This window comes from Vombatus ursinus, unplaced genomic scaffold, assembly GCF_900497805.2.
Source record: "Vombatus ursinus unplaced genomic scaffold, bare-nosed wombat genome assembly UNPS02009132.1, whole genome shotgun sequence".
Lineage (NCBI taxonomy): Eukaryota > Metazoa > Chordata > Mammalia > Diprotodontia > Vombatidae > Vombatus > Vombatus ursinus.
The window spans coordinates 6,321,539-6,347,134 of record NW_020948910.1 but is presented as its reverse complement, the minus strand read 5'-3'; the positions used below and the strand labels follow the sequence as shown (position 1 = coordinate 6,347,134).

The 25,596-nt window shown below is 35.9% G+C and overlaps 1 protein-coding gene across 1 annotated transcript; it reads right to left on the bottom strand.

The window, feature by feature from the left end:
- Nucleotides 1-287: 287 nt before the first annotated feature.
- On the bottom strand, nucleotides 288-24,753 carry NMBR (neuromedin B receptor). Its single transcript, XM_027850613.1, has 3 exons — nucleotides 24,296-24,753; nucleotides 4,960-5,308; nucleotides 288-689 (listed from the first exon to the last, which is right to left on the bottom strand). Exons 1-3 carry the CDS (start codon nucleotides 24,751-24,753, stop codon nucleotides 288-290), a joined length of 1,209 nt encoding a protein of 402 aa, XP_027706414.1.
- Nucleotides 24,754-25,596: the final 843 nt, after the last annotated feature.

Sequence of the window (25,596 nt, the reverse complement as noted above, 5' to 3'; positions counted from 1 at the left end):
ATTTTTTTTGGAGGGGAGGTGCAGATTGAGAGCACAGAAGATGTTTTAGACTACTCTTCAGTCTTTCTCTATGTGGGCAATCCATGTGTCGAATGTAACTAAAAGACCCATTCAAAGAAAAACACTTGTCTTGTTTGTCTTGCCTTCTCTGAGTCAACAGTGATCAATCCTCTAACGAACTAGCTGAAAGAACACAGGAAGAAGGAAGGGATTGTTTAATCCTGCTCAGCTCAGCAAGGATATAAAGAGAGTGTATTCTTTCAAGATAGTGAGTCAAATGACTGGAATCACAGATTCATTTCCTGCTTCATGCTGTGCCCATTCAGGAAGGCAGAATTGGTCACTGTGTTCTTAGCATTGCTTTTCAGAGAAGTCATTCGCACAGCAGAGGAACTAAGCAGGTAACTGGTAGATCTCTCCCTATAGGCCCTCCTCCCACAACAAAGCTGACTGTTGAAATGTCTCCTGAAGCTCTCACTGAGCAGGTAAAGAGCAAATGGATTGACACAAGAGTTGCAGAAGCTCAACACCCGGGCCACTAAGGTGATGATCATGTGGCCAAGGGATGGGTCAATTTCTTTGTAGTTAAAAGATCGATACATGTAGAGAACATGATTTGGAAACCAACAGAGCACAAAGCAGCCCACAAAGACCAGGACAATTTTAGCCAGGCGTTTTCGTGTTTCCATCTGAAAATAGAAGAGAAATAATCATGCAGATGAGCAGAATCAAATCAAGCCACTCTCCAACATTACAATCATTGATATGAGTGAAGTGGACCTTGATATAACAATGCATCCAAATTACATCAGCAAAACAATGACTTCCCTTCATCAAAGTGGCTTCAGGCACTGGTGTGAAATCTCTTAGCTTAATGGCACTTAGCATTGCCTTTACCACTTATATTTGACAGTTTACATACACTGAGATGATGAATCACAAGAAAATACCTAAGCCTTTACATTTCCAATCCACAATCTTTCAAAGCTCCCTTGTGTTTAACTATTTTTCTTTTTCTGAGCTTCCAACTATTAACACAAATTATCTCTGTTTATGTTAAATCCACCCAATTAATGAAGCTTGAAAACTAAACAAACTTGGGCATATTTCAGACACCAGAGTAGTCTGAATAGGTAAAATATAAGAAGCTTTTAAAGTAGAGATGTTTTTTTAACCCTCACCTTTCCAAACAGACATCTAATAATACTATATATTGACGGAGCCCTTTAGAGTTTACAGAGCTCTTTCCTCCCAAGAATCCTTTGAGATGCAAGCATTAGTATCTCGGTTTTAGAGATGAGGAATCCGAATCTCAAAGAGCTCAAGTAACTTGCCCATAGTCACAAGGCACAATGCTGTACAAAGAACGCTGAACTTAGAGCCATAGAACAAGAGATCAAATCCAGGCTCTACCACTTACTGCCTGAGTGACTTTAAGCAATTCATGTAATCTCTCTGTGTTCCTCACAGGTAAAATGAAAGTGTTGAATTAAATGACCTCTAAAGTCTCTTCTAGCCCTAAATCAATGATCTGTGATCTATTTATTTCAAGTTTGCTGCCTGTATACATATATTGTTGACCTGTGAAAACTGTCAAGTATTTCACAACTTTAAAATGGTTTAAAAATAATTTTTTAAATCTCAAAAAAAAAAAATCAAAATGAGTTTCCTTTCATTTCACTGTAGCATGCATTTTGAAGGTAATTATTTTGTGGAAAGTTTCCAAAAACTTTCTCTTGGGAGAGAGAGTGGGGAGAATTTCTGTTCTTTTGTTTTATCTCTAAATCATTTTCTACCACCCAGTTTCTGACAGTTTGATTATATCTGTCTTAAAATTTTAAAATATATTTCAGAATAAGAGCTGTGTAGCAAATTGAGAAAAGGTACTGGTACCAAGCAAGACTTTTCCTTGAGTTCCTAGTGGAATATGTGGACTATGTTCAGATCTGTGACTTTATTGGTGTAGGGAAATCCAGGGAAGATGGTCCCCTGTACATATTGGCAACTACTGCTAATATCCTCTTAGAGAGTTATCTAGCACTGAAAGGTCAAAATGACTTGCCCAAGTTTATGTCAGGAAGAGGATTTAAATATATTTTCCTGATTCCAAGACCAGCTTACTATTTTCTATATCATGTTTCCTTCCAGTTGAAGATGCCAATTTTTAAACTGTGCTTTTGATGCCCATTTCAGTAACAAATTATATCAGGATTTACAGAAAACAGTACTTCTGATCCAAGTTAATATTCCAAAAATACCAACTCTATCTCACCAGTCTTCTGCTCAGAAATTGCTACTTCAATTTCAACCCCTATCTCTCTGGCTGCTATGATTTAATATCTGAAAGTAGAGTTACTAGAAATATCTGGTAGTTCTACTTAAGACAAACAGAAAAGCCCCAACTACTACTCAGTCCAGCCATATCCAACAAGACATTTAAAATGACCAGGAACTTCATGAGCTCTTGGCTGATACAACCATGCCTTATGGTGCAGTGATGCCCAACATTCATTCCACACTACTTCCCTGGAAGATTACTCAAGATCTATAACATGCTAAACCCTCTTTCTCCCAAAGAAACCTATGGGGCTTTTACCTTTACACTCATGTTGCTTTCTCTAAACAACTTCATTTGGCTTGGAATGATTTAGCAGATGGTAATTTGGGTTTTCAATTTTTTGATAAATCATTTTAAGAAATAAAAAAAAATTTGCTACCTTAAAAAAATCAATTAACTATAGGGTAAAGTCCAAATGTCCCCTGTTCCATACTGACCTCCTTCTCCTGAATTTTTGTTGTCTACAGAATAAAGTAATAATATTATAGAATGTTAGAAGAACGATGGTCTAGTTGAATACCCTAATTTGTTGATAGGTAATATCTGCATCTATATCTTATCTTCCCAGGTATATTGTAATATTCTTTGGACAGAAATCATGTCTCCAATGTCTTTGTTTTTCCCAGACTCTAACATGATGCCTTGACACAGCAGGTTCTCAAGAAATATTTTCTTACTAGTCAACTGATTTGGTTGGCAAATACACATTCTCCGACTTTGACATTGCTAGTTGTATATCTTCCTGGGCACCGAAGAGAAGAATTGCCTAGGTTAGGAAAGAAGTTCTATGAGCACGGAAGCTCCATATAGAATACCCTGTTTGGAGGATACACAATTTGAAGCCAGTGAGTTTTTAGTTTTGTTGTCAAGAGTTTGCAAAATGCTCATCTAAATTGCCATTGTGGTATAAAAGACAAATTTTCCTCTACTGGGGCAACCATGAGACTATGAAGCAAAGAAAGAGGCAATAAAATAAAGGATAAATACTGGGTTCAAGTCTCAGCTCTAACACTAGATATATGGTCCTAGGCAAGTCAATTAAATACATTGTGCCTCAGAATTATTATTTAAAAAGTGTTATATCAATGTCATTTAGTGTCATAGAGGAAAAAGTTAGTTAATGGCAATTTTCCCACTATGCCAGATCTGGTTGAAAAAATACAATTCAGCTGTATACTTTGCTTTTATAGTACCAAATACCCAGATGCTTAAAAAGCAATTATATAATTGTCTCAAATGAAATGTTCACTTTTCAATCAGAAAAAGAATATTATTGAGACCCAGCATAAAAAGTTGTGATTAAAACCGCTACTCGAAAGAATCTGGGGCAGCTAGGTGGCACAGTGGATAGAGCTCCAGCCTTGGAGTCAGGAGGACCATAGTTCAAATCTGGCCTCAAACACTTGACACTTACTAGCTGTGTGATCCTAGGCAAGTCACTTAACCCTGATTGCCTCACCAAAAAAAAAAAAATCTACTGGAGAAACCATTTTTTGATAATATTATTTCAGTAGAGCCCAGAACCCTGATCTGTATTTCTTTTATTTATTTTTATTCTATCTAATTCAAAGGAAGTTATGAGACTCATTATCATATAATCTAAATCAACTCAATTCTTCTCCTCTCAACCAAGGAACAAGCAGAGATAATTTGTCCCAACCTATGAAAACCAATAGAGGATTTCTCTCTCCAGGTTTAAACACAAGGTTGCACTTTAAAGCCCTGGTTTCCAGTAGTAGTATTTAGGTTCCTTTTTTTTTTAATCAATATGATTGGTTCCTATTGGTAATGATCTTAGTGGTGAATTTGGAGATTTACTTTGAAAAAATTTTTACTGTCAGCAAAATGCACAGTAGTCAATAATCACCTTCAGCTCCTTTCCACCTCCTGGCACCCACTTCTCCTTGGTGTCCTGCACTTTCATACTACCTTCAGGCTGCCTTGCAACAACCAGTGTCTCCTTCCCCAGGCATTGTCAATGCTCTAAAATTAACTCTCTTTTCCCATCCTTTATTCTTCAACAAAATTCTAATTCCCTACCTGAATTTCAGATAGCTGCTCTGAGAAAAAAAAAATCTGATTAAACTAAGGCATTATGTCACCAAATGTCATGGAGACATTTACAAATGAAAAGAAGACATTAGTCCTGAGAAATCAATTTCTAATAGTAGAATTTTAAACCTTATGACAGGATTGTGGGCCATACATTGGGGGTTAGAGGGAGGTAAGACCTTCTAAGAGCACTTCAAATCACACCACATTGTGTAAATATATAATCCATCTATATACTAGCTTGGTCCTGACAGCAAAAAAAGGCTCTAATGCTATTCTGCTTTTTCTTCATAAGAACAATTGAACCCTTACATCTGACTTACAAGAGACATATAAGTCTCTTATATGTATATTCTACCTCTCCCCTCCCCCTTTAGATTGTGAGCTCCTTGAGAACAGAGACTCTCTCTACTTTTCTCTTTATATCTCCAGTGCTTAGCACAATGCTTTGAATATAGTAATTACTTAATAAATGCTTTTTCATTCATTCACTCACAGTTTCCTGAGCTTCCTGGGTAAAATGAAAAACAATGACTAGTGTATAGTACTTATTCCCACCCATTTCTTACCTGCTTTTTAGAATGCTCATTGTATTCTCCAGGGATGTTGTGTGCACTTTTGATTAATGTTTTTGCAATATGATAATAATAAATACTTATGATAACAAGAGGAATGAGGAAATAGACCAAGAAAATCATCACTGAGTGGATCTTTGGATGTAGCTCATCAGTCTGTGGGTATGGCATACATGCTGTGAAGCTGCCATTATCCATGCTACTGATGTGGGCCACTTCAGAGAATACTGCTTCAGGAACTGCTAACAGAACAGAAATTACCCATATGCCAATAGCTTTCATACAGGTCCACAGGACTGCACCTGATGTCTGGATATCCATAGGATTCACAATGGCTTTATATCTAGAAAGAAAACAAATTTTTATTTTATTTTTCAAATTTCTTCCAACACATGTAAGAGAAGCCAACACTCTACTTCCAGCTTGTAAATTGTCTAAGTCTTTCACTCCTCATTTTTCTACCCTTAGGTCATTTTCACTATTTGTTAGTAAGGTAGGCCAGAGATTAGACATGAGTTACAAGTTCCAGATTCAACTGTTAATTAAGCACACTAAATGAAGGAGCAGAATAGTGCAGATAATAAAAAAATTGCAGGAATTCAAGAACTGTTAATATATAATAGTAGTTCACATCTATGTAACACTTTAAAGTTTATAAAGCACTTTACATATATTATCTAATTTGATCATCAGAAGGTTCTATCATTATACCCATTTTACAGATGAATAAACTGAGGCTGTCAGAGGCAAGTGACTTGCCTATAGTCTTATAGCTAGTGTCAGTGGCAGGATTTGAACTCAAATCTTTCTGAGTTTGAGTCCAAGTCTAGAACTCTATCCAATATGCCATCTAGATGCCTTAGCATATTTTGGTATTTGCATTTGGCTATGTCTAATATTCTAGAGCAGCAGCTAGGTGACATAGAGTCCCGAGCCTGAAGTCAGGAAGACACATCTTCATGAGTTCCAGTCTAACCTCAGACACTAGCTGTGTCATCCTGAACAAGTTACTTAAGTCTTTTTGCTTCAGTTTCCTCATCTTTAAAATGAGCTAGAAAAGAAAATGACAAACTACTCTAGTATCTATGTGAAGAAAACCCCAAATGGGGGTCACAAATAGTTGGACACAAATGAAAAACAGCAATGTCCTGGAAATTCATAATATTTCTTAAATCATTAAGTCATTGGATTCTGACATGTAAAAATGTGATTATACTGTGCTCAGAACTCTCCCCTGATTTCCACAGGGAAGAAAAATGTCTTTACTTCTTCCAGGAGCTAGCATCCTTTCTTTGAACCAACTTAAGTAGTATTGCCCCTTTTCTGCCTTAATTTGCTATGTTTCATTTTGTGACCAGAGAGTGAGAGACAGTTAAGTGAGTTAAATGCCTCCTTTACAATGAATAACGGAACTAAAATAAATAAAAGATGTTAATGAAGGACTTTATCACCTGCTTTATTGTGTAAATAAGAAATTGAAAGCATACTTTGAAATTAAATATTGTAAACAGATCATGGAAACTTTGCTGTACTTCAAAACTATTTGAAGCTGTAGTTGAGAAAAATTCAGTAATAAAGGTTCAAACTATTGATTTAAAGAAAAATCTGGAATTAATCTCAGATCCATGTTCTTCCTGTTTCCATATTATCAAGTGTAATCAAGACCTAGCTTTCTACTCTGTTTTCTATGCCAGTGGTTTCCGAACTTTTTTGATCATGAACTCTTAACAGTGTGGTTTTTTTTTTCTTCTGGTATATAGATTGGCTAGGGTAAAAATAAAGAGTGGGGGATGTCAATGGCACCAGCGAAAATGCCACTATATGTGCTTAAGTAGGGATTAGGTTATAACTGCCTCAGAGGTTAGCAGCTTGCACAGCAGCAGGAAAGGAGTGATCTGGGAAAGTATTGGGCCATAATGGTGAAGAGTAGATAAATATCTTTGTGTTGGATAAAAGCCTCAAGATTAACTAGGGTGGAAAACTTATTCATCTTCCCATCCTCTGATTGGTTGATCACATATCCCCTTGGGGTCAAGCCACAACTTCCCTAGAAGGTCCTAGCCCCTGCTCTGGAGACTACTGATTTTACCAATGCACCTGATATATTAAAATGATAGTGTTTTAGACCTTAAATAGACCTTCATTTTCATTTAGTCCAGCCCCTATATTTTGCAGACAATGGTTAATTGTATAGTGATCCCAATTCCTACTTTTTCCTTACATGATGTAGCAGTAGAGTAATTTCATAAGAGAATTCCTGTCACTACTGTGCAAAAATTACCAAAATAATAATACCTTTGAACCCAATGATGCTGTTATTGAGAATATATCATGGGACCATTGCATGTTGTGCTTTTGCAGGACACAAATCCAGCTGTAATAGAAGATAATGGGAGAGGCCATAGGAATCTTTGTTCCTCTAAAACCAGGAGAACCCACAGCTTAAATTTTCTTGGGCTTAAAGGGGAGAGCTGAGTGATGTTCTATGTAAGTATCATTATATGAATTCAAAAATGTCAGAAGACAAATCTGAGAACAGACAATTTATCAGAGAATCAATCCAAGGATGGCAATGCAACTCTGTTTTATAATCTGAACAGTATTTTTACCTATACATCTCTGTGAAAGTATTTTTTTAACCTGAAGGAATATAATACAAATGAAAATGGATATAATCAATCAAGTTTCCTTCAAACATTGGAGGAAAAAAATACATAAATAATGATGGTCTCCAAACTGTTTCATATGTAGATAATAACATAGTCTGCTATGTGCATGAGGGCTGTTTTCATTCATGCAAATAAACTTAGTAAATTAGTTCAAATTTTAACAAATGAGAAACAAAATAATGGAAAAGAAAAAAGGTAAGTAGAAATGTAATTGATGCATTGAAATTTAATAATTCTTTTATTGAATCTTGTCTGCCATCTCTGGTATGAACATATCATAAATTGATTTAATCATAATTTTTAAAAGTTAATGAAAATTATCTCATCTCCTAAATTCCTTTCTGCTTGAAAAATCATCTCACTACATTCATCTCCACATTCCCCTGAATTAGAACCCGGCATTTTCTATCTTGAATTATATATGCATCACATGCTTTCACATCACATCACACTGACTTTCAAAACTTCTGGGAAAGACCATAAGTATTCTCTACTATAGATACTGGTACTGTCATCACTTTATGTCAGATTAAAATACAAAATATTTCAAAAAGTGTTTCAAGAAGAAACAGTTGTTGGGTTTTTTTATTTGTTTGTTTCTTCTTAGCAATTTTCAAGTTTTTTAGATATTAGAATGTTAACTAACATCAGTATTTTAACTTTTCTAAGTGGCATAATAATTGCCCACTTGCATTGGTAGAAAAGGAAGCTTCCTCTATCAAGGAAACCATAAGCAGATCCCCTAAAGTTAGCTTGTTCCACAAAGCTATACTTTATGTGGTTCCTCAGAGGACCTTGACAGAAAGGGATGGAACTACTGATTTTATCTTCATAAGGAACTTATGAGTGGGGAGACTACTTCTACTAATGTAGATTGGTACTTTCTCTGAAATTTAGAGGCCTAGAGACTGACCAAAACACTGAAACAGTCAACAAATTACTTAAAAGTAGGTTGTCCTGGCTTCAAAGTTAGCTCTCTATCCACTATACCAAGATGTTTCTCCAGAATATTCCATTCCCACGCCATTCCTAATAGATAATTCAAGACTTATTGTTTTTAATTTTGGTGGGGATGGGGATAGGGAAGGGCATTGGTCTGAATTTACGATTTCATCAGCCCAAGGAATTCACCCAATTCACCTCTAACTTTAAGTTGTGAGCTTCTTGAGATCGCGGGTTAACTTTTGCCTCCTTTTATATCACCAGAATTTAGGCATGTAGTAAGTGCTTAATAAAGGTTTGTTAATTGATTGATTATGGCTTTCAAGAGTTGCCAGGCACTGAGAGGTTATTTGATATGCTAATGGTCACAAAATATGTGAGAGGTAGGACATGAACTCCCACAAGGCTTCCTGAGTACAAGACCACTCTGTTAGACATACTGCCTCTCATGGAAATTCATAAAAAAGAAGAAATGTGGGCTGGAAATAGTAGAGAAAACCTAGTGGAAGAGAGGACTTAGCAAAATATTGTATTTCCTGACTTTCAGTGTTGAGAAAGGGACTACATTTACTAATTGCTCTGCAAAATTGCTTTCTAATAATAATAGTAGGAGCTCAAATTAAAGTTTACAAAGGTTTTTTACATATTATGTCATTTGTTCCTCACAATAACTCATTGAAGTAGTGTTGCATGAATTTCCTCATCAGTTCATCTAATTAATGCCAATAAGATAGAACCAATCATAGAAACAGATGTTTTTATATGCTTAAAGTGCAACATACCCCACCAGCAGTTGATGGGAATGTATACTATTCACAATTCAGCTAGCAATATTTATACATTACACCAAACAAAGAAGCAAACAAAAGGATGACTGCTCTTTACACTGCAGCTAGTTATACAAAGAAAAAAGTGTGCTTGTTTAGGAGAGTGTATATTGTGAGCTACACAAGATAGAAAAGATACTATCTTCTTAGTATAGCTAGTTCCATTAAATCAAAGGGAACTACCTATCAGGTTAGATAAGAGAAGAAGACATTCCAAAGACTAAATCCTCCTCTCTCTCTCTCTCTGTCTCTCTCTGTCTCTCTGTCTCTCTATCTCTCAGTAATTGATGGTTTATTTGTTTTTTGCATCCATTGGAGAAGCAGAGAAGACACTGAAGGGGAATCAGCTGCTGTATTGGTCTTGCAATTCATGCAGAGGTCATACACAACAAAATGAAGACTACAGAACAAAATGGAGTAAGTTTTGTTCTCCCAAAACTTCACCTTCAATAAAAGTTAAACCAGAAACTCTCTTATGACACTAGTATTCCCATTTTGTAAGTGAGGAAACTGAGACTCGGAGAGGTTAAATGACTCTTTCAATTCCATTATCAAATACAAAATAGTCTTATTGGTATTCAAAGCTGTTCAAAACTTGACATTTCCAGTCTTCTTACACTTTACTCCCTCCCAGATACACTGTGATCCAGACACTGGCTTTATGCTATTCCTTGCCCAAGATTCTCCATCTCCAAACTCTGGGCATTTTCACTGACTATCCTCCATGCCTGGAATTATTTCCCTTCTCATTTCTGCTTCCTGGTTTCCCTCAATTCCTTCAATTCCCAGCTAAAAACCCTACCTCTTACAAAAATTTTTCCCATTTTCCCTTAATGTTATTCAGCTCTTTATTGATTATCTATATTTTTCCTGCACATATTTTATTTGTACATAGTTGATTACATACTATCTCCCCCATTAGATTATAAACTCCTTGAGAGAAGAGAATTTCTTTTGCCTTTCTTTGTATCGCCAGGATTTAGCACAGTGCCTGGCACGCAATAAAAGCTTAAAAATATTAATTGACTGTCTGACTTATAAAGAGTCATGTAGCTAGTTTTCCTGAACCCAAGTCTAACTCTCTATCCACTACTCATATTGTTTCACCCTGAGAGCAAGGATTTTTTTTAATATTTATTTTCTATTCCCTCTGCCCAGCACAGCACCTTATAAATACTAGGCACTTAATAATGTTTGTTGAATTTTATTGGATTTGCCAAACGTAATTCTCTCCTTAGGATCAACTGAACAACCAATAAGCCAGGACAAAGGACAAAGTCAAAAATCTGGCAACAGAGCCTGGAAGAGGAAAATGTGGTCTAAGGTCAAGGACAATGTATCCTTCCCACAAAAAGGTCAGGAAAACAAGAAGTAGAAGAAAAGACTTCAACTAATGGTTATTTGGTTCATGACACAAGAAGTAGCTTTAGTTGGTAATAATTTTGTGAGTCCAGAGATAATTGCCACATCCTCATTCAAGACACCACCCCAAACTTCCCCTGTCTTCTATACATTCCAGTCATCTGAAGCCCACTGAGTTATAGGTTTGAATCCAAAGAAACCAAAGGGTGGGAGGGCCTTGGATTGGTAGAGAGAATCAAGTTCATACTGGGCAAGAAGAATGGTTTAAGCACTGATTTCTAATTAGAGTAGAAGACACCAACTTGTCTGGAACAAATAATTGATAGTGCAAAATAGCAGAAGCAATGTCATTACAGTTGTTGCTGGTGGTGGTTTTTTAGTGGGGAAAGGAGAGTGGATTTCCAAATGGGGAAAAAACTCATTTTATTTTTCCTTGAACCATCTTTATCTGAGATCAGCTGTACATAAACCTACTTCAAATAAATGAGATGCCTGCCCTCTCTGGTGACAGCTTTGAAGAAAAGACTGAAGCTAGGAATATGATATTCATTCTGTCAAAGGTACTTGGAGCACAATGCTTACAGAATCACAGAATATTTGCACTGGAAGAGATTCATATATACCATACCCCAAACCCAATATTTCAGATTATGAAATAAACCCAGAAAGATAAGGTGACTTGCTTAAGGTCACTCAGCTAGTAAGTGACAGAAGGAATCAAGACTTGAACTCTCGTCTTCAGGCTCCAAGTTCTATGCTCTTTCAGCTCTGGCATACTCTGAGCCTCAGATTCCTTATCTGTAAAATAAGAATTATTGCATGCTTCTTGTGATCAAATGACTTAATATTTATAAAATATGTTGTTACCATAGATCCTATAAAAATGCTTGTCATCATCAATATCATTATTTATTATCATTAGTATCCTTAAGATGGAAATATTCAAGATCTAACTCTGAGCATGTGGTTCTTCATTATTCCTATTTAAATACCTGCCCCAAGCTTAACATGATTGATTATTTAAAGAGAGGATGTCATCCATGCAATGGGCAAACCCTCAACTTAGATCAATTGTCCAGGCCTCCATTCATTTTAATTTTGTGTTGTAGAGACCAGCTGTTTTTCCACAAATTGTTTGACATCATTCTGACAGGTACAATGAAAGCAATTTATCTGTTTCCTTTAGGAAGCCAATAACTTTGAGCTTTTTCCTAAAATTTGATTAGTAGTCTTCAGGAATGGAGATCATCTCCCCGCCCCCCCTCCCAGCACCACTCCAGGAAACATTATTTGTGTTAATAGTGAAAGGAATCAAATTAGGATATTCCAACAAATATCACTGGCAAAAAATAAATAGAGCCTTAGAACTGTCACATGTTGAGTGTAGAACATGGAGTAAGCAAATAACTGACTTCTGAAAGGTTATTTTTATTTACTAAAGGGAGTAGAACTGACAGTTCCTGGCAGTTATTTGGAATTGTTTGAATGTCTCATCTATGAAAATGGTCCTGAGGGCACTTCTGTGCCTGGAAAATGTTTCATAGAAATAGGGATTCTGAAGAAAGAGTTAGTTTTGAGTGAATTTCATGCCTGTTGGTTTTGATTACTGAAAATGGTTACATTTATTTATGAAGGCAAGAAATCAAAGATGCCATTTTTTACTTAGAGAATGTGAGGTTCTTGAATGGTGAGATACTCCTCATAGGTCATTTCAACAAGCCAAAGCTGATTTTTCTTTAAGTAATAATAGAGTTTTTCAACTTGCTTAGAACAAGGGCTCAATCCACCCACATTTCTTAAAATAGAAAATATCTTGTAATTTAAAAAAATTATTCTGCTCTTGACTTACCATATGATAACTTGTATATGATCACTTAGTTTTCAATTTAATATTATACATTTAAATTTGTAATATGTATGAATGTCTTGAATAACAATGAGAAACATTTTTTATTTTATTTTTCTTTCAATTCTCTTTTAGGATCTTAAAAAATGGACTTAAATAGCCTCTATTTTTAGGAATTTCTCAAAGGCTGCTGCATTGTCTCTGCATGTGAAATCTTCATATATTTGTCTTACAGTAGGGTTAAAATTGAGCAAATTGTGAAGAAAGCAAAAGCTGTCTTTATTAACCAATAGCCCTCACACTTAGCTCAGTTCTTATGTTCTAGGTATGCCAACCTTTGCCTAGAATCCATATGATGTCTTCTGCCACCCACAAGTAATCACTGCTGTGTTCCCATCCCATCCATGACTGGTCTTGTATGAAATCCCTTCCCACACAACATTCCTCTGTTCCCTATTCTAGGTATTCCATCTCCATAGTTTTTCACAGGCTGCCTGTTGCCCATACCTGGAATACACTTCCTCCTATCTCTGCCAGTTAGAATCCCTAGCTTCCCTCAAATCTCAGCTCAAATGTAATTTCCTACATAAGGTTTTCTCTGGTCTTCCCAGATGCTACTGCCTTCCCCACAAAATTATCTTTAATTCATTTTGTATGTGTTTTTTCTATACATTTTTATATGCACATATATTCTTATTCAATATAATGTAAGCTCCTAGAGGGTAGGAACTGTTTCATTTTTATCTTTGTATCTTTAGAGCCTCACACATTGTGGCTATTTAATACATGATTGTTGATAAAATTATTGATTGATTTAGAGAACCAAATAATAATATCATTTAACACAGGGCCATCCCCATGTGTAGTCAGTATAATTTGAGAGAAAAAAAAACTTCCACAAGTCCAAAAATATCTCCTTTAACATCCTGTCATAACATCACCCTTTGACTCCAAGTCCTCATTTTGACTGTGTATGTTCATGTGTTTGACGTGGGCAACAGAGTTGAAATGTTGAGACCATCTTTGCCTCTATTTTGACAAACTAAATAATAGATAGAAGCCTGAATACACACTGAAGACTTTAAATTCTATATATCTTACATCTTTCTACTTTGAAGTCTCACAAAAGTTATCTAACATAAGGAACATACAACTTAGACCAGTAATCACTTATACTTTATATAGTATTTACTAGTTACAAAACACTTTTTCCTGCTTCTGGAGGATTTAGTAAGAGAGAAGAGGATTAAGCTTCAACCTAAGAACTTTTCATTTTGCAATTGGAAGAATTTCCTGAAAATAAGGAATGAAATTAATGAGAGAGGAAGTAGAACTTCTTTCTTTGGGTCTGATTGTAGTCATTTAAGTGTGATGAAATCCTACAGTAGAAGAATGACCTGAATGGCAAGCCAAACTTCCTAACAGCTTATGAAAAATTGTTCAAAATTGGGAAGGTCAAAATCAACAGGACCTCTCCTTTTCTCAGTTCCTTCTTTTCTGTTGGTGGCCTCTATCAGCAAATCAGAGCTTCACAGGATTTCATAGAATATTAGAATTTCACAGGACCTTAGAATCACATTATCTTGGATTTGGAAGGAACTTTACTGTTCATCTTCTAAAACCAGTATTTTAAGAAAAATATTTATAATACCCCTGGACACTAGTCATCTAGCTTCCACTTGAATATCTCCAATATCAGACAGCTATATATGCAAAGTACTTTCCAAACATTAATATAAATGTCAGGTAATATTACAGTATTTCCACTCAAGACAGCCCACTCTATTTGTGAATATCTTTCATTGTTAGAAATTTACAGCACACCTATACTACTAAACACTCCCGAGTCCTTCAGCCAGTCCTTATATAGCCTATTCTCAAGACTCTTGATCCTTTCCTGTGGACCTATTTGTCAAAGTGATTCATAAAATATGAGACCTAGAACTGACCTCAATACCCTTGACAGATCTGATCTGGACAGAAGAAAGCAGGATAATATCTGATCTCATTAATGAGATTTCACCTTATCTTACTGGGAACCAGGCTTCCACACCACTTTCTAATCATCTCCCCACCATGCTGTCTACATTTTTGCCATCATCTTTAAACCTTCACCACAACCTTGGATATTGCTGCAAAGTCCCTCAATTCTGACAGGTGAGCTTTCACCTTATATTTCTGGGAACCAGCTTCCACATCATTTCCCAGATATTTCTGAACCATGTGTGGAATGCTTATCCACCCCTTTTCCAGCTTCATTTTATGTATTGTCTTCCCCTTTTGGCATGTAAGACTCTTGAGGGCAAAGAATGTTACTGCAGACTAGGATTTCATTAGTTTGGGTTTTTTTGGGGGGGGGAGCAACCTTGCTACATTGATAACTCATATTGATTTTGCATTTCATTAAAAAATTAAAATCCTTTCCATACAAATTGTTGTTTAGCCAAAGTTCCTTCAATTGGTTTGTTTTTGAAAGCTAGTGTAGAATTTTAAACTCCACTATTAAATTTCATCTTTTTAGAACACTCTAGCCTTTGAAAACCTTTTGAATCCTAATCCTCTCATCTAAGATGTTAGCTACCCACTATTAGTTTCATGTCATCTCAAAATTTAACAAAGTTAGATTTTTTAAAGTTTCATCCAAGTCATTGATAAAAATGAACAACAGATGTCCAAGTCAGAGCCATGAGGCATTCTACCAAAGGATATCCTTTAAGTTGACAGCAAATCAATAATAACTCCTTCCAATGCCAAGTCAGTCAAGTGGTTCTAAATTTACTATAACAATGTTAATTATATATTAACTTTACTATTATATAGCTCACATCTATCCAAATTGTACACAAGGACAGCATAACAGTGTCAAATGTTGGCTAAAATCAAGTATACAACATATAGAATGAATTCTCATAACAATCCAATCTAGTAAATCAGTCAAAAAAAGAAAGAAAGAAATTGAGGTTAGACTTAAAGAAGCCATTCTCATCCTTGGTGATCAATACTTCCCTTTCTAAAAAGTTTACAAGCCATCTCCTGAATAATGCATTTGAATTGAAGTCAGGATAAATATTCTTTAGTTTGAAGGCTCCATCATTTTCCATTTTTTTTAAATTGGGACATTTTTACCAATCCTGTGGTATTTTTCTTGTTTTCCAAGATTACTGCCAGAAACTTTAAAAACACATTAGACAGTTCTTTTGTAGCCTGATAGCTAGATCATCCAACTGAGTAAATTCAACTGATTTAGATCTAATCGTTCCCTAGTATCTCCTCCCTTAAGTTTTAACTCCCATTGAACTACTTTTTTTTAATACTGCTCAGCATGAAGATGTTAAGAGTTGAGTTACTTTGTTTTTTTTTTCACCATCATTCATTCTCACTATCCTTCACTCTGAGCAGCAGCCCAATCCCTTCTTAATTCTTTTTGGCCCCTTCCCACTCCTCACTTTGCATACATGACCAGCCCACCTACTTTTCTGGTCATACATATCCTTTGTGATGACTTTTATAACATGGGAAAAGTTTTCTATGCAACTCACAATCAATGCCATAGCCTACTAACATCTCCTTATTAGAGGAAGCTAGGTGACACAGTACTTAGCAGAGCTGGAGCTGGAGTCAGGAAGTCCTCAGTTAAATCCCCATTAAATCATATCAACAATTATATTTCCATTCTTTCCTATGGAAAATCAATTATTAGGAAGCATTTATGACAGTGATGTAATCATCTTCTTTTTCACTTTGGGATTCTCTACATGTTATTTTGTTAATTTTGTTTTATTTTATTGGGGAAGGAGCTCTTTGCTGACTAGATCAGCAGCTTTTTCTATACTATTAAACATCAGCATGACCCTAGGCATAAATTTACTAGGCCTAAATTTATTCATCTTTAAAATGAGCTGGATTAGATAATCTCTAAGGTCCTTCTCAGCTCTAAATCCTATGATTCCAATGATTCATATACTACTGATTCTTTTGAAGGAAGTCATGAATGAAAAGTTCTAAGTAAATGTTTCCATAGGAAATGGAAATGTGATTGTTAATATGATAGTAATAGCTAGCATTTGTATAGTTCTTTAAGCTTTGAAAACTTCTTTACAAATATTATCTCATTTTATCATCACAATGATCCTGGGCAGTAGGTGTTATTATTCCCATCTTACTGTTAAAGAAACTGAAGCAGAGGTTGTGATTTGCCCAGGGTCACAAAGCTAGTAAGTATCCAAGGTCGGATTTGAAGTATTTGTTGACTTAATACAAACAACAGATGTGTCTGTTTTCCTGGGGCAGATATCTGGGAATTGAAGGAGAGCTTCCCAAGAATTAACAAGTCTGTGGACCTCTACCTATTTCCGGCAATTCATGTGGTGACAAATAATGTTATTACAAGGGATCTAAAAAGCATTACTAAGAACTATTTAAAAAATCCAAAAGACCTTAGGGGAACAGGTGATATTTTCATTACTACTGTGAATTATGAGTAGAGGATTTATAAAAGAAAAGCAGATTTGGGGAATGAATAGCTGACTAAGAAGATAGTGTCTAAAACTTAAATCTTAACATCACAGATTAAAACATAGGAATCTATCACTTTTGGCATGGGATAGTGAACACCTAAGAAGGTCCAGTGTATGCAAAATACACTTTTTTGCAATATTAACAATAACTAGCATTTATATAACACTTTAAGGTTTTCAAAGTGCTGTATATATATTATCTCATATGATCCTCACAACAACCCTTTGAGGTAGCTGCCATTATCATTACCCATTTTACAGATGAGGAAACTAAAACTGAGAAAGGTTAAATAATTTGCCTTGTCACACAGAAAGTATCATAAGCAGAATTTGAATTCAGTTCTTCCTAACTCCAAGTCTTGCACTCTAGCCACTGTACCACATAGAAACTACATTGAAAATGGAAGAGAAAGAACGTAGGGGAAAAAACTAACTACATATATCATATATATGCATATATCATACATATGTATCTTAGTTGGCTTATGTTTTCTCTTCCATAGAGAAAAATTTTTGAAGTAGGGAGGATAGAATAAAAATTATTAGCTGAGAGTGACATCCCAAGAAAGTAAGGAGGTATTCAGGCATCACCTTTTTGGTTTCAGTGAGTTCCTTTAAATAGTTCCTAAGGTACTGAAAGAATTGGCAACAGCAAATGGCAAACCATTGGTCAGTAATTTATAAAAGTTCTTAGAGAATGATACTGGAAAAGAACAATGTTATCTTGATTTTCAAAAAAAAGATAGGAAGATAGTGGAATCTATCTACACTCTAGGACAGTGAGCTTGTCATCTGTTCTTGGAAAGAAAATGTTTGGTGGGCACTTAGATAACAGGAAAACCATGATTACTAAAAACCAATATAGCCTTATCAAGATCAAGTCATGTGAGATAAACCTGATTGACTACACTGATTATTTAACTGGGAATAATAAGAGATACTTCAATGTTTGGAGAGAGATATGACCTTATCACTATGAGTACTCCATCCAATGATGAGATCATCACTCATTTATGCCTCTCCCTACTCTACATTCTTTCTCGTGTTCTATTAATCTTCTATAGGAAGGCCACTAGACATGCTGTGCTAGAAGCTTTTCTCTAATTTTCATGACTTTATATATACACCACTAGAATAAAAAAAGCTATAAGTTAGTATTTGTTTTCACTATGACCCACTTGTCTTTCTTTTTTAATGATTATACATTTCTCTAATGACATCTTTTATGGTACTTTCCCAGTGTGATTCTGCTTTCACAAAGTGTTACCCATGTCCACCTTGTACCTCTTCATTGCCCTTTGTATGACCCACAAATTTAATTCTTCTGAGATTGTGGTATTCCTTGCTTCACAGTCATAGAGGATCATCAGAAGAATAGTGCTATTGTTTTTTAATGGCCTTTTGTGTTTGGAAGAAGCTTGCTACATTTAAAGCACTGAAATAAACACTTTTTTGCCACATATAGAGTACTGTCTCTTGTATACAAAATAGTCTTCATGATGATGATGATGATGATGATGACGATGCTCATGCTATGTTCCTCTCAGAGTTTTTGGGAGGAAAGAACTTTGTAAATCAACAAATGTGAGGTACTGTTATTGTTAGGAGTGGGTAAGTGGCAAGAAAAAAATTGTTCCACATCTGAAATACAGGAGAAACAGGGATTGGTAATCCAGAGAATTATTAGTGCAGAAAGAAGTCAAGGTTGAAATAAATGGAAAAAAATGTAACCAAATTCATAGTGATATGAATATGCTATAAGTACTATGTAAATGTCAGCTTTTGGCTTTATTGAGGGAGTTACCTCTGGCTACATTGTGATGTAAACAGTTTGTTGTTGACGCCCTTAAATGTCTTCTTTAAGTATCTCTCTTTTCTTTTTTTCTCCATCATAGTCTTATACACGAAATCTTTATCTTTTATGTTCTGCCTCAATATGCCTGTTTTTAGGTTTTTTATTTAATTATCAAATACTAAAGAATTAGTTTATATCATATCAGTAAGCATTTATTAAGTACCTTCTATGTATCAAGCACAGCATTAGGTGCCAGAGATACAAATACAATTCAAGTGAGACAATGTATGACCCCAGAGAAATTACATTCTACTAGGGGAAAGGATACAACATATTCACAGATAAATAATGCGGGATATATAAAAAAAATTGCAGATTAATAGGGAGGAGTCACAGCTTGGGGGTAAATACTGCCTCAAAAGAGTGGCACTTGACCTGACCCTTGAAGGAAACTAGAGGTTCAAAGATGTAAAGGTGAAGACGTGATGCATTCTAAGCATGGACAATAGACTGTGCTAAGACATAATAATGAGAAATAGAATGTCATAGTACGGAGAGCAGCAAATAGACCACCAGTTTGGTTGTAGCAGAGAATACATGAAGAGTAGTAATGTTCATTTACTCAGCATAGAAAAACAGGGTAGAACCAGGTTGTGAAAAGCTTTAATGCCAAAAATAGTAGTTTGGTTTTTATCAAAAGAAAAAGAGAGAGAGAGAGAGAGAGAAATAAAAAAAAAAATGAGGAGACACTGATGCTACTTGAGCAGGGTATTGACATGGCCAGATGGGTTTCTAAAATGTATCTACTTCAGAGGCTAGTGAATTCTATTCAAAATTATTAAAGATCAAAAAGACTTTGAGAAGCAAAGGAAGGGAAGCCTAATAGTGAGGTTTCAGGCATCATAACAGATAATAAGAGAGATATTTGGGCCAAAAGGGGTTTTGTCAATATTCCATAAATTATGTGTGGATATTCCCCAATATTTACCTATAAAGTGAACCGTATTCATAAAAATTGGATCCAAATGGATCTTTTCCAGGGATATATGAGTCTGTTCAAAGGACAACTGTAGCTAAATCAATTTACAGGCATGTTAAAGAAGCTGTTATGTGTGCTAGACAGTGAAAATAACAATCTCAGGCACAAGTATAAGAGCACCCATTAGGCCACCAATCTCTGTCCTTATATTAAAAAAATATGATATGGGACCCAAATGAGTGTCTGGGCCAAAATAATCTGCTCAAAATTTGATACCTCAGTTATGTGATCTTGTTATCCATATTGATGAATGTTATCAAGTCTCCACTATACTTGGTGCTATGTAAACAGCTTATGTGCCTTTCAATAATCTGTCTCCTTCTTTACAGGCCACTGTGTTTATGGCCTCTCTATGGCCCCAGTAAAATGCACATAGAAGATTAAGATTTATCAGATGGATCTTCTGTGATTCAGTGACTATGAAATTTTCAGATGTGAGTCTTTCTGATAAAAAAAAAACCCAAAAGCCCACTTCCCTCTTGATTCAATTTCAGGGTTTTTATATGAATTAGCCAGAAAATTATTTCAACTTTATCTTTAATTTGTATTCAAATATTTGTTATTTTGCTACTGAGACTAGATAATGTGGTCTGCATTGAATTTTTGGACTGTTCAGTATGTGACTTTTTGGTCTGCTATCAAATAGGTCAGGTCAATAACAACTTCCTTTCTCTTCTGTTTTTTCTGTTATTGCTGTGTATATACATAATATATACATATATAATATTTAATAAGAGATAAAATATAAAATAAGTAGTGAAATTAAAGCTTCTAGACAAAGTATACTTATAAGAGTAATGGAAACAGGAGTGGATTTGGAGGCAGAGGACTTGAGTTTGAATCCCAACAGGTTTGATACTAGCTGTGTGACCCTAGACAAGCTAATTAATATCCCTGAGCCTCAGCTTCCTTATGTGTAAAATAGAGATAAAGATTAAACCTATTATTTCATTTGCATATTGAACTCCTAGGCAGGGACCCTCTCTTCCAATGGAGGTCAGCACCCTTTCTACAACTTATAATCTTAGTGAGTAGCCTAAATCAGTGAGAAGTTAAGTCACACAGCCAGTACATATCACAGGCAGGACTTGAACCCAGCCTTCAAGGTTTCAAGGACAGTTTTCTATCCACTATGCACTATTCACAGTTTCTCCTATAAAACAAGGATATTATCTGCAATAACCTATTTACAGGATTAGAGTGAGGATTGAATGAAACAATGTATTTAAAGCACTTCATGAACTATAAAATCCTATGTAAGTATAAGCTGAAGTTGAATTAATCCATTGGTGTAGATAACTTGGACAGACCGTGAAGATGGGAAACTGAATAGGAGGAGGAGTATGAGCTGAATCAAATTTGGGAAGTTGCACGATGCCTTCAATGATTTCAAGCTGTTCGCTGCTGCAAAGGTGTATATATTAACAATAGTTTTCCAGTGATGCTATGTGGTTCCAAATCATCTGACCCCATAATCTCAGCAGAATCAAAATTACAGTTACTCAAAGGGCAATGAAAAGATGCCTAGTGGGTATTCTGAAGAATTATCTTCCTAGTTCTTCTTTATATAATGAAATGTCTGTTTTTGCTCATGATTATTACATCCATCGCAAAAAAGAAAAGAAAGAAAATGTGTTCTGAGTTCCAAATAACCAAAGTACAAATGAGATTTTTTGAAAATGACAGAAATATAGACTATATTGCATTGGGGATGAGAAGCAGTTAAAAACAAATGCCTAATGTAAAGTGAAGTGAGCAGAACCAGGAAAACAATTTATGGAATAACAACAATACTGTAAAGACAAACAACTTTGAAAGACTTTGGAAGTCTGATCCACATAATGGAACCAACCACAGTTGCAGAGAATTCATATTTTAAAATGCTATCCAGCCCAGATAGAGAGGTGATGGACTCAGTGTGGATTGAAGCATATTTTTTGGACTACTACCACCACCACTATCATCACCCCATAATCATTCATACTTTAGGAGGAGAACCAAGATAGGCATAATAAAAAATAGCAAAGAACTTGAAATCATTTTAGATTTTGAAATGAATTATTGGTTCGCCTTGGATTGCTACTAAGACCATATTTTATTCCCTAAGCACACGTCAACACAGAGGGAGGTGTTTGAAAAGTCAGTTGAATAAAAGGAAGGAAACTCATATGGTATTAAAATTATCTGGGACTTATTCACTAAGAATACAGTCTATATGGAAACCACCTACACTTATCTGCTATCTGTTAATACCTGATAAGAAAATAGAAAGCAGTATCTGACCCTAGACAGGACAATTTTACTTATGCTTCCCTGACAGTTTTGAAAACCAACTTGATAAACTCAAGATTGTTCTGAAAAATCACATCAAAAATGATAAAAATTACTAGAACCGCTGCAGTAAGATCCATATATGAGGTTTGTCCAAAATCATCATAGCATCATTTTAATTTAAAACATAAAAATGGATTTATTTATAAAATAACACAAAAAGGAATAGCTTAAGTTTCACACACTTCAAGAAAACTGTCAGAACATTAAAAAGAACAATGAATTGTATCTATATAAGCAAAGAAACATACATAATTGAATAAAGTTTTCAGATAACTCGGACAACTCTACTATTCTCTATGAAAGTGTGCGTTGAAGTTTAAATTTGTTTAGAATGATATCTTATAGTCTTCAACTTAGATATTTAATTCTTCACTTCACTTTATCCTTATGCTATCTTTGACCAACTCACCACTGACAAAGTAGAATAAGGAATTAATACAATGATCTGGATAATTCAGTAACCCAAACTTTGTTTTTCATTAACAACTTGGATTAAGACATCAAAGAACCTCAATTTTCCATCCACTTATTTTAACATCAACTTTTCTTCATCTTTCCTACACAACATAACATTAAAATATTTACATAGTACAGAGTGAGTTCCTGAAAGTACAAACTATCAAATTACCACATTCATATTTCAAGGCATACACAGGTCTCCAGTCCATGCTTCCATCCAGCTGTGAAGATAATGCCTATCCTTCTTGACAAAAAGAAAAGAAAAAGAAAAATCATCCTTTTCCTTTAGCTATCTACTTAAGACTTTGAAAGGATGAGAGTAAGATACAGTGAGAATATCCCTGGACAGGAATAAGAGATCTGGGTTCTAATTCTAGGTCTATACCATACCACACCATACCATACCATCAGTTATGAATCACATGACATCTCTGAATCTTCTTTTCTCATCTGTAAAATTAAACAATTGGACTAAATGACCCTCAAGCTGTAAATGACATTCTAGTCTATATGTCTCCATAAAGTTGTATATAGCATACACACATACGCACACATTTAAGGATCGTGTGGGCTTTTTTTTGGGGGGGGGGGGTGGACTAGTCTCATGATTTCATTTGTATAGGGAACTCTCAGTAAGGAATTTTCTTCTATCATTGAAGCCCAGCATCTGCTCTGCAACATATTTATTTTTGTAAAATATGTTGAAAGCATCTTGCACGGGATTGAATTTTAATTTGCTCTATTGTCTATAAACAATAAAACTTGGTACATCACAATTTTAAGGAAACTGTATGTTCTTAAACTGCTGGTACTAAACAAGTATAAAATGTCCAAAATATTGGACCTTAGGATACTGCATAAAAGTGGTTGCTATTGCTTCAAAGAATAGTAATGTATTAGAAGAAATGTATTAGTGCAAATGTTTTCCCTTTGCCCAATTAAAAACTTCAGAGGCACAATACTGATAATATTTGAAAGGGATACTTTAAAGGGATATTCTGAACTATCAAGCTAGTCTATTGATTAAAACATAAAATATAGTCTCACTTTGAAGATTTCTCCTCCTTTCACAAGACACCTGAAATGAACTTTAACCATGCAAAGTGGTGAAACTATCTATAAAAGAGTCTCATGGTAGTGATGTACTAATAAATGTATTTTAGAAATGATTTCAAGCACTTTGATCTCTTAAATAAAATTTTTAAACTGTATTTTCAAATTTCACGTTTATATTACGTTTTAATTACCCATTCTCTCTATCTCATTCTGTCTCTGGCTCTCTCTCTCCCCTATCTCTTTGTCTCTCCTTTCATCTTTACTCCTTCCCCCTCTCCCTTCCATTTCCTCATTCCTCCCCCCCCCCCCCCCCCCCCCCCCCCCCGCCTATCCCCTTAGCTCTCTTTCTTACTTTCTCCCTCTGCCTGTTTCTTTCCCTTTATTTTTACTTTCCTCCTTTCTTCACCTACTCATCTCCCCTCCCCTCACCCCTCCCAAAAAAAATAACATCAAAAAGTCTCGGTGCCACGGCAGGCATTCTTACCTGTCTGCACTAAGCGCCGTGAGAGTGAACACAGAAACTCCCACTGAGGTAAGCTGTATGGCGGGAATAAGTTTGCAGCCCACTTTCCCAAACATCCACTCTTCAAAGAAGTAGCGAGAGGCATCCACTGGCACGCAGGTCACCAGGAGCAGCAGATCCCCGGCTGCTAGGCTAGAGATAAAAATGTTAGGAACGCTTCTCATAGCACTGTTAGTGATGAAGATCTTCATTAGGGTGATATTGCCCAGCAAACCAACTGTGATAATAAGCAAGTACAGCGACGGGATCACGCAGCGGATCACGAACTCCGCCGTGCCCTGTTCTGAGGAAGGCAAGAAATCTGTCTCTAAGACCTCCGGAATCAAGTTGCTTTCATTCTCGTCCCTTTGCAGGGAAAGGTTAGAAAGAGATTTTGTAACCATTGTCTTAACTACTGGAAAATCCACTGTAGTTTTCATGCGTTCTATAACACTGAGGAATGAAGAGCAAAAGATGAGATTGATCGATCTTCCTCTCTTCCTCGTCAAGTTTGTGCCACCAGAGAAAGCGTCCTGCAAAAAATATCAAAGGAAAAAATACAGTGGGAAAGTTGATCCATGCACTCAGGTGCTTTAATTCCTTCCTTAAAGTGCAGACTGTCTCTACCTGAAAACTGGATAAAGTGATTCTTCCTGGTGTTGCAAACTTCACCAGGGTGCGTGAGGGGGGGGGGGAGAGAGAGAGAGGGGGAGAGAGAGAGAGAGAGAGAGAGAGAGAGAGAGGGAGAGAGAGAGAGAGAGAGAGAGAGACGGAGAGACGGAGAGACAGAGACAGAGACAGAGACAGAGACAGAGAGAGATTTCTTAGAATTCCTGTATTCCTAACGGAATGGACCAGATGTGGCAATGCCTCCTGGAACCGTCCAGCAGGACGCGGTTGAAAGTCTGTTAGGATAACCAGGAGGCACTAGGGCAAGTGTACTTCAGGTTTTTAGTCCTGCTGAGTTTCCTTTACTTCTGCAGTTCCCCGAGCATGTGTGAGAGTAGAGGGGACCGGGATCCTCTCTCTCACACTGTGTTCCTATATGCATTCATATCGACCCGCCTCCACAGGGGAGGAGCTTTTCAATTCTGAGGGGACATAGGCTAGAAGTTCGCTAGCTTCTCTGGGTTTGAACTGAAAATACCTAGGTGCCAAAAACCTAAATTGGGTCTGATGGAAGCAAGGCTTCAGAGACTCGTTAAATAAGATCCACAATATTCCATTTTATACCGTATTGCAAAACCCACACCCAATGCTACCATGATAGAATGTAAAGGCTC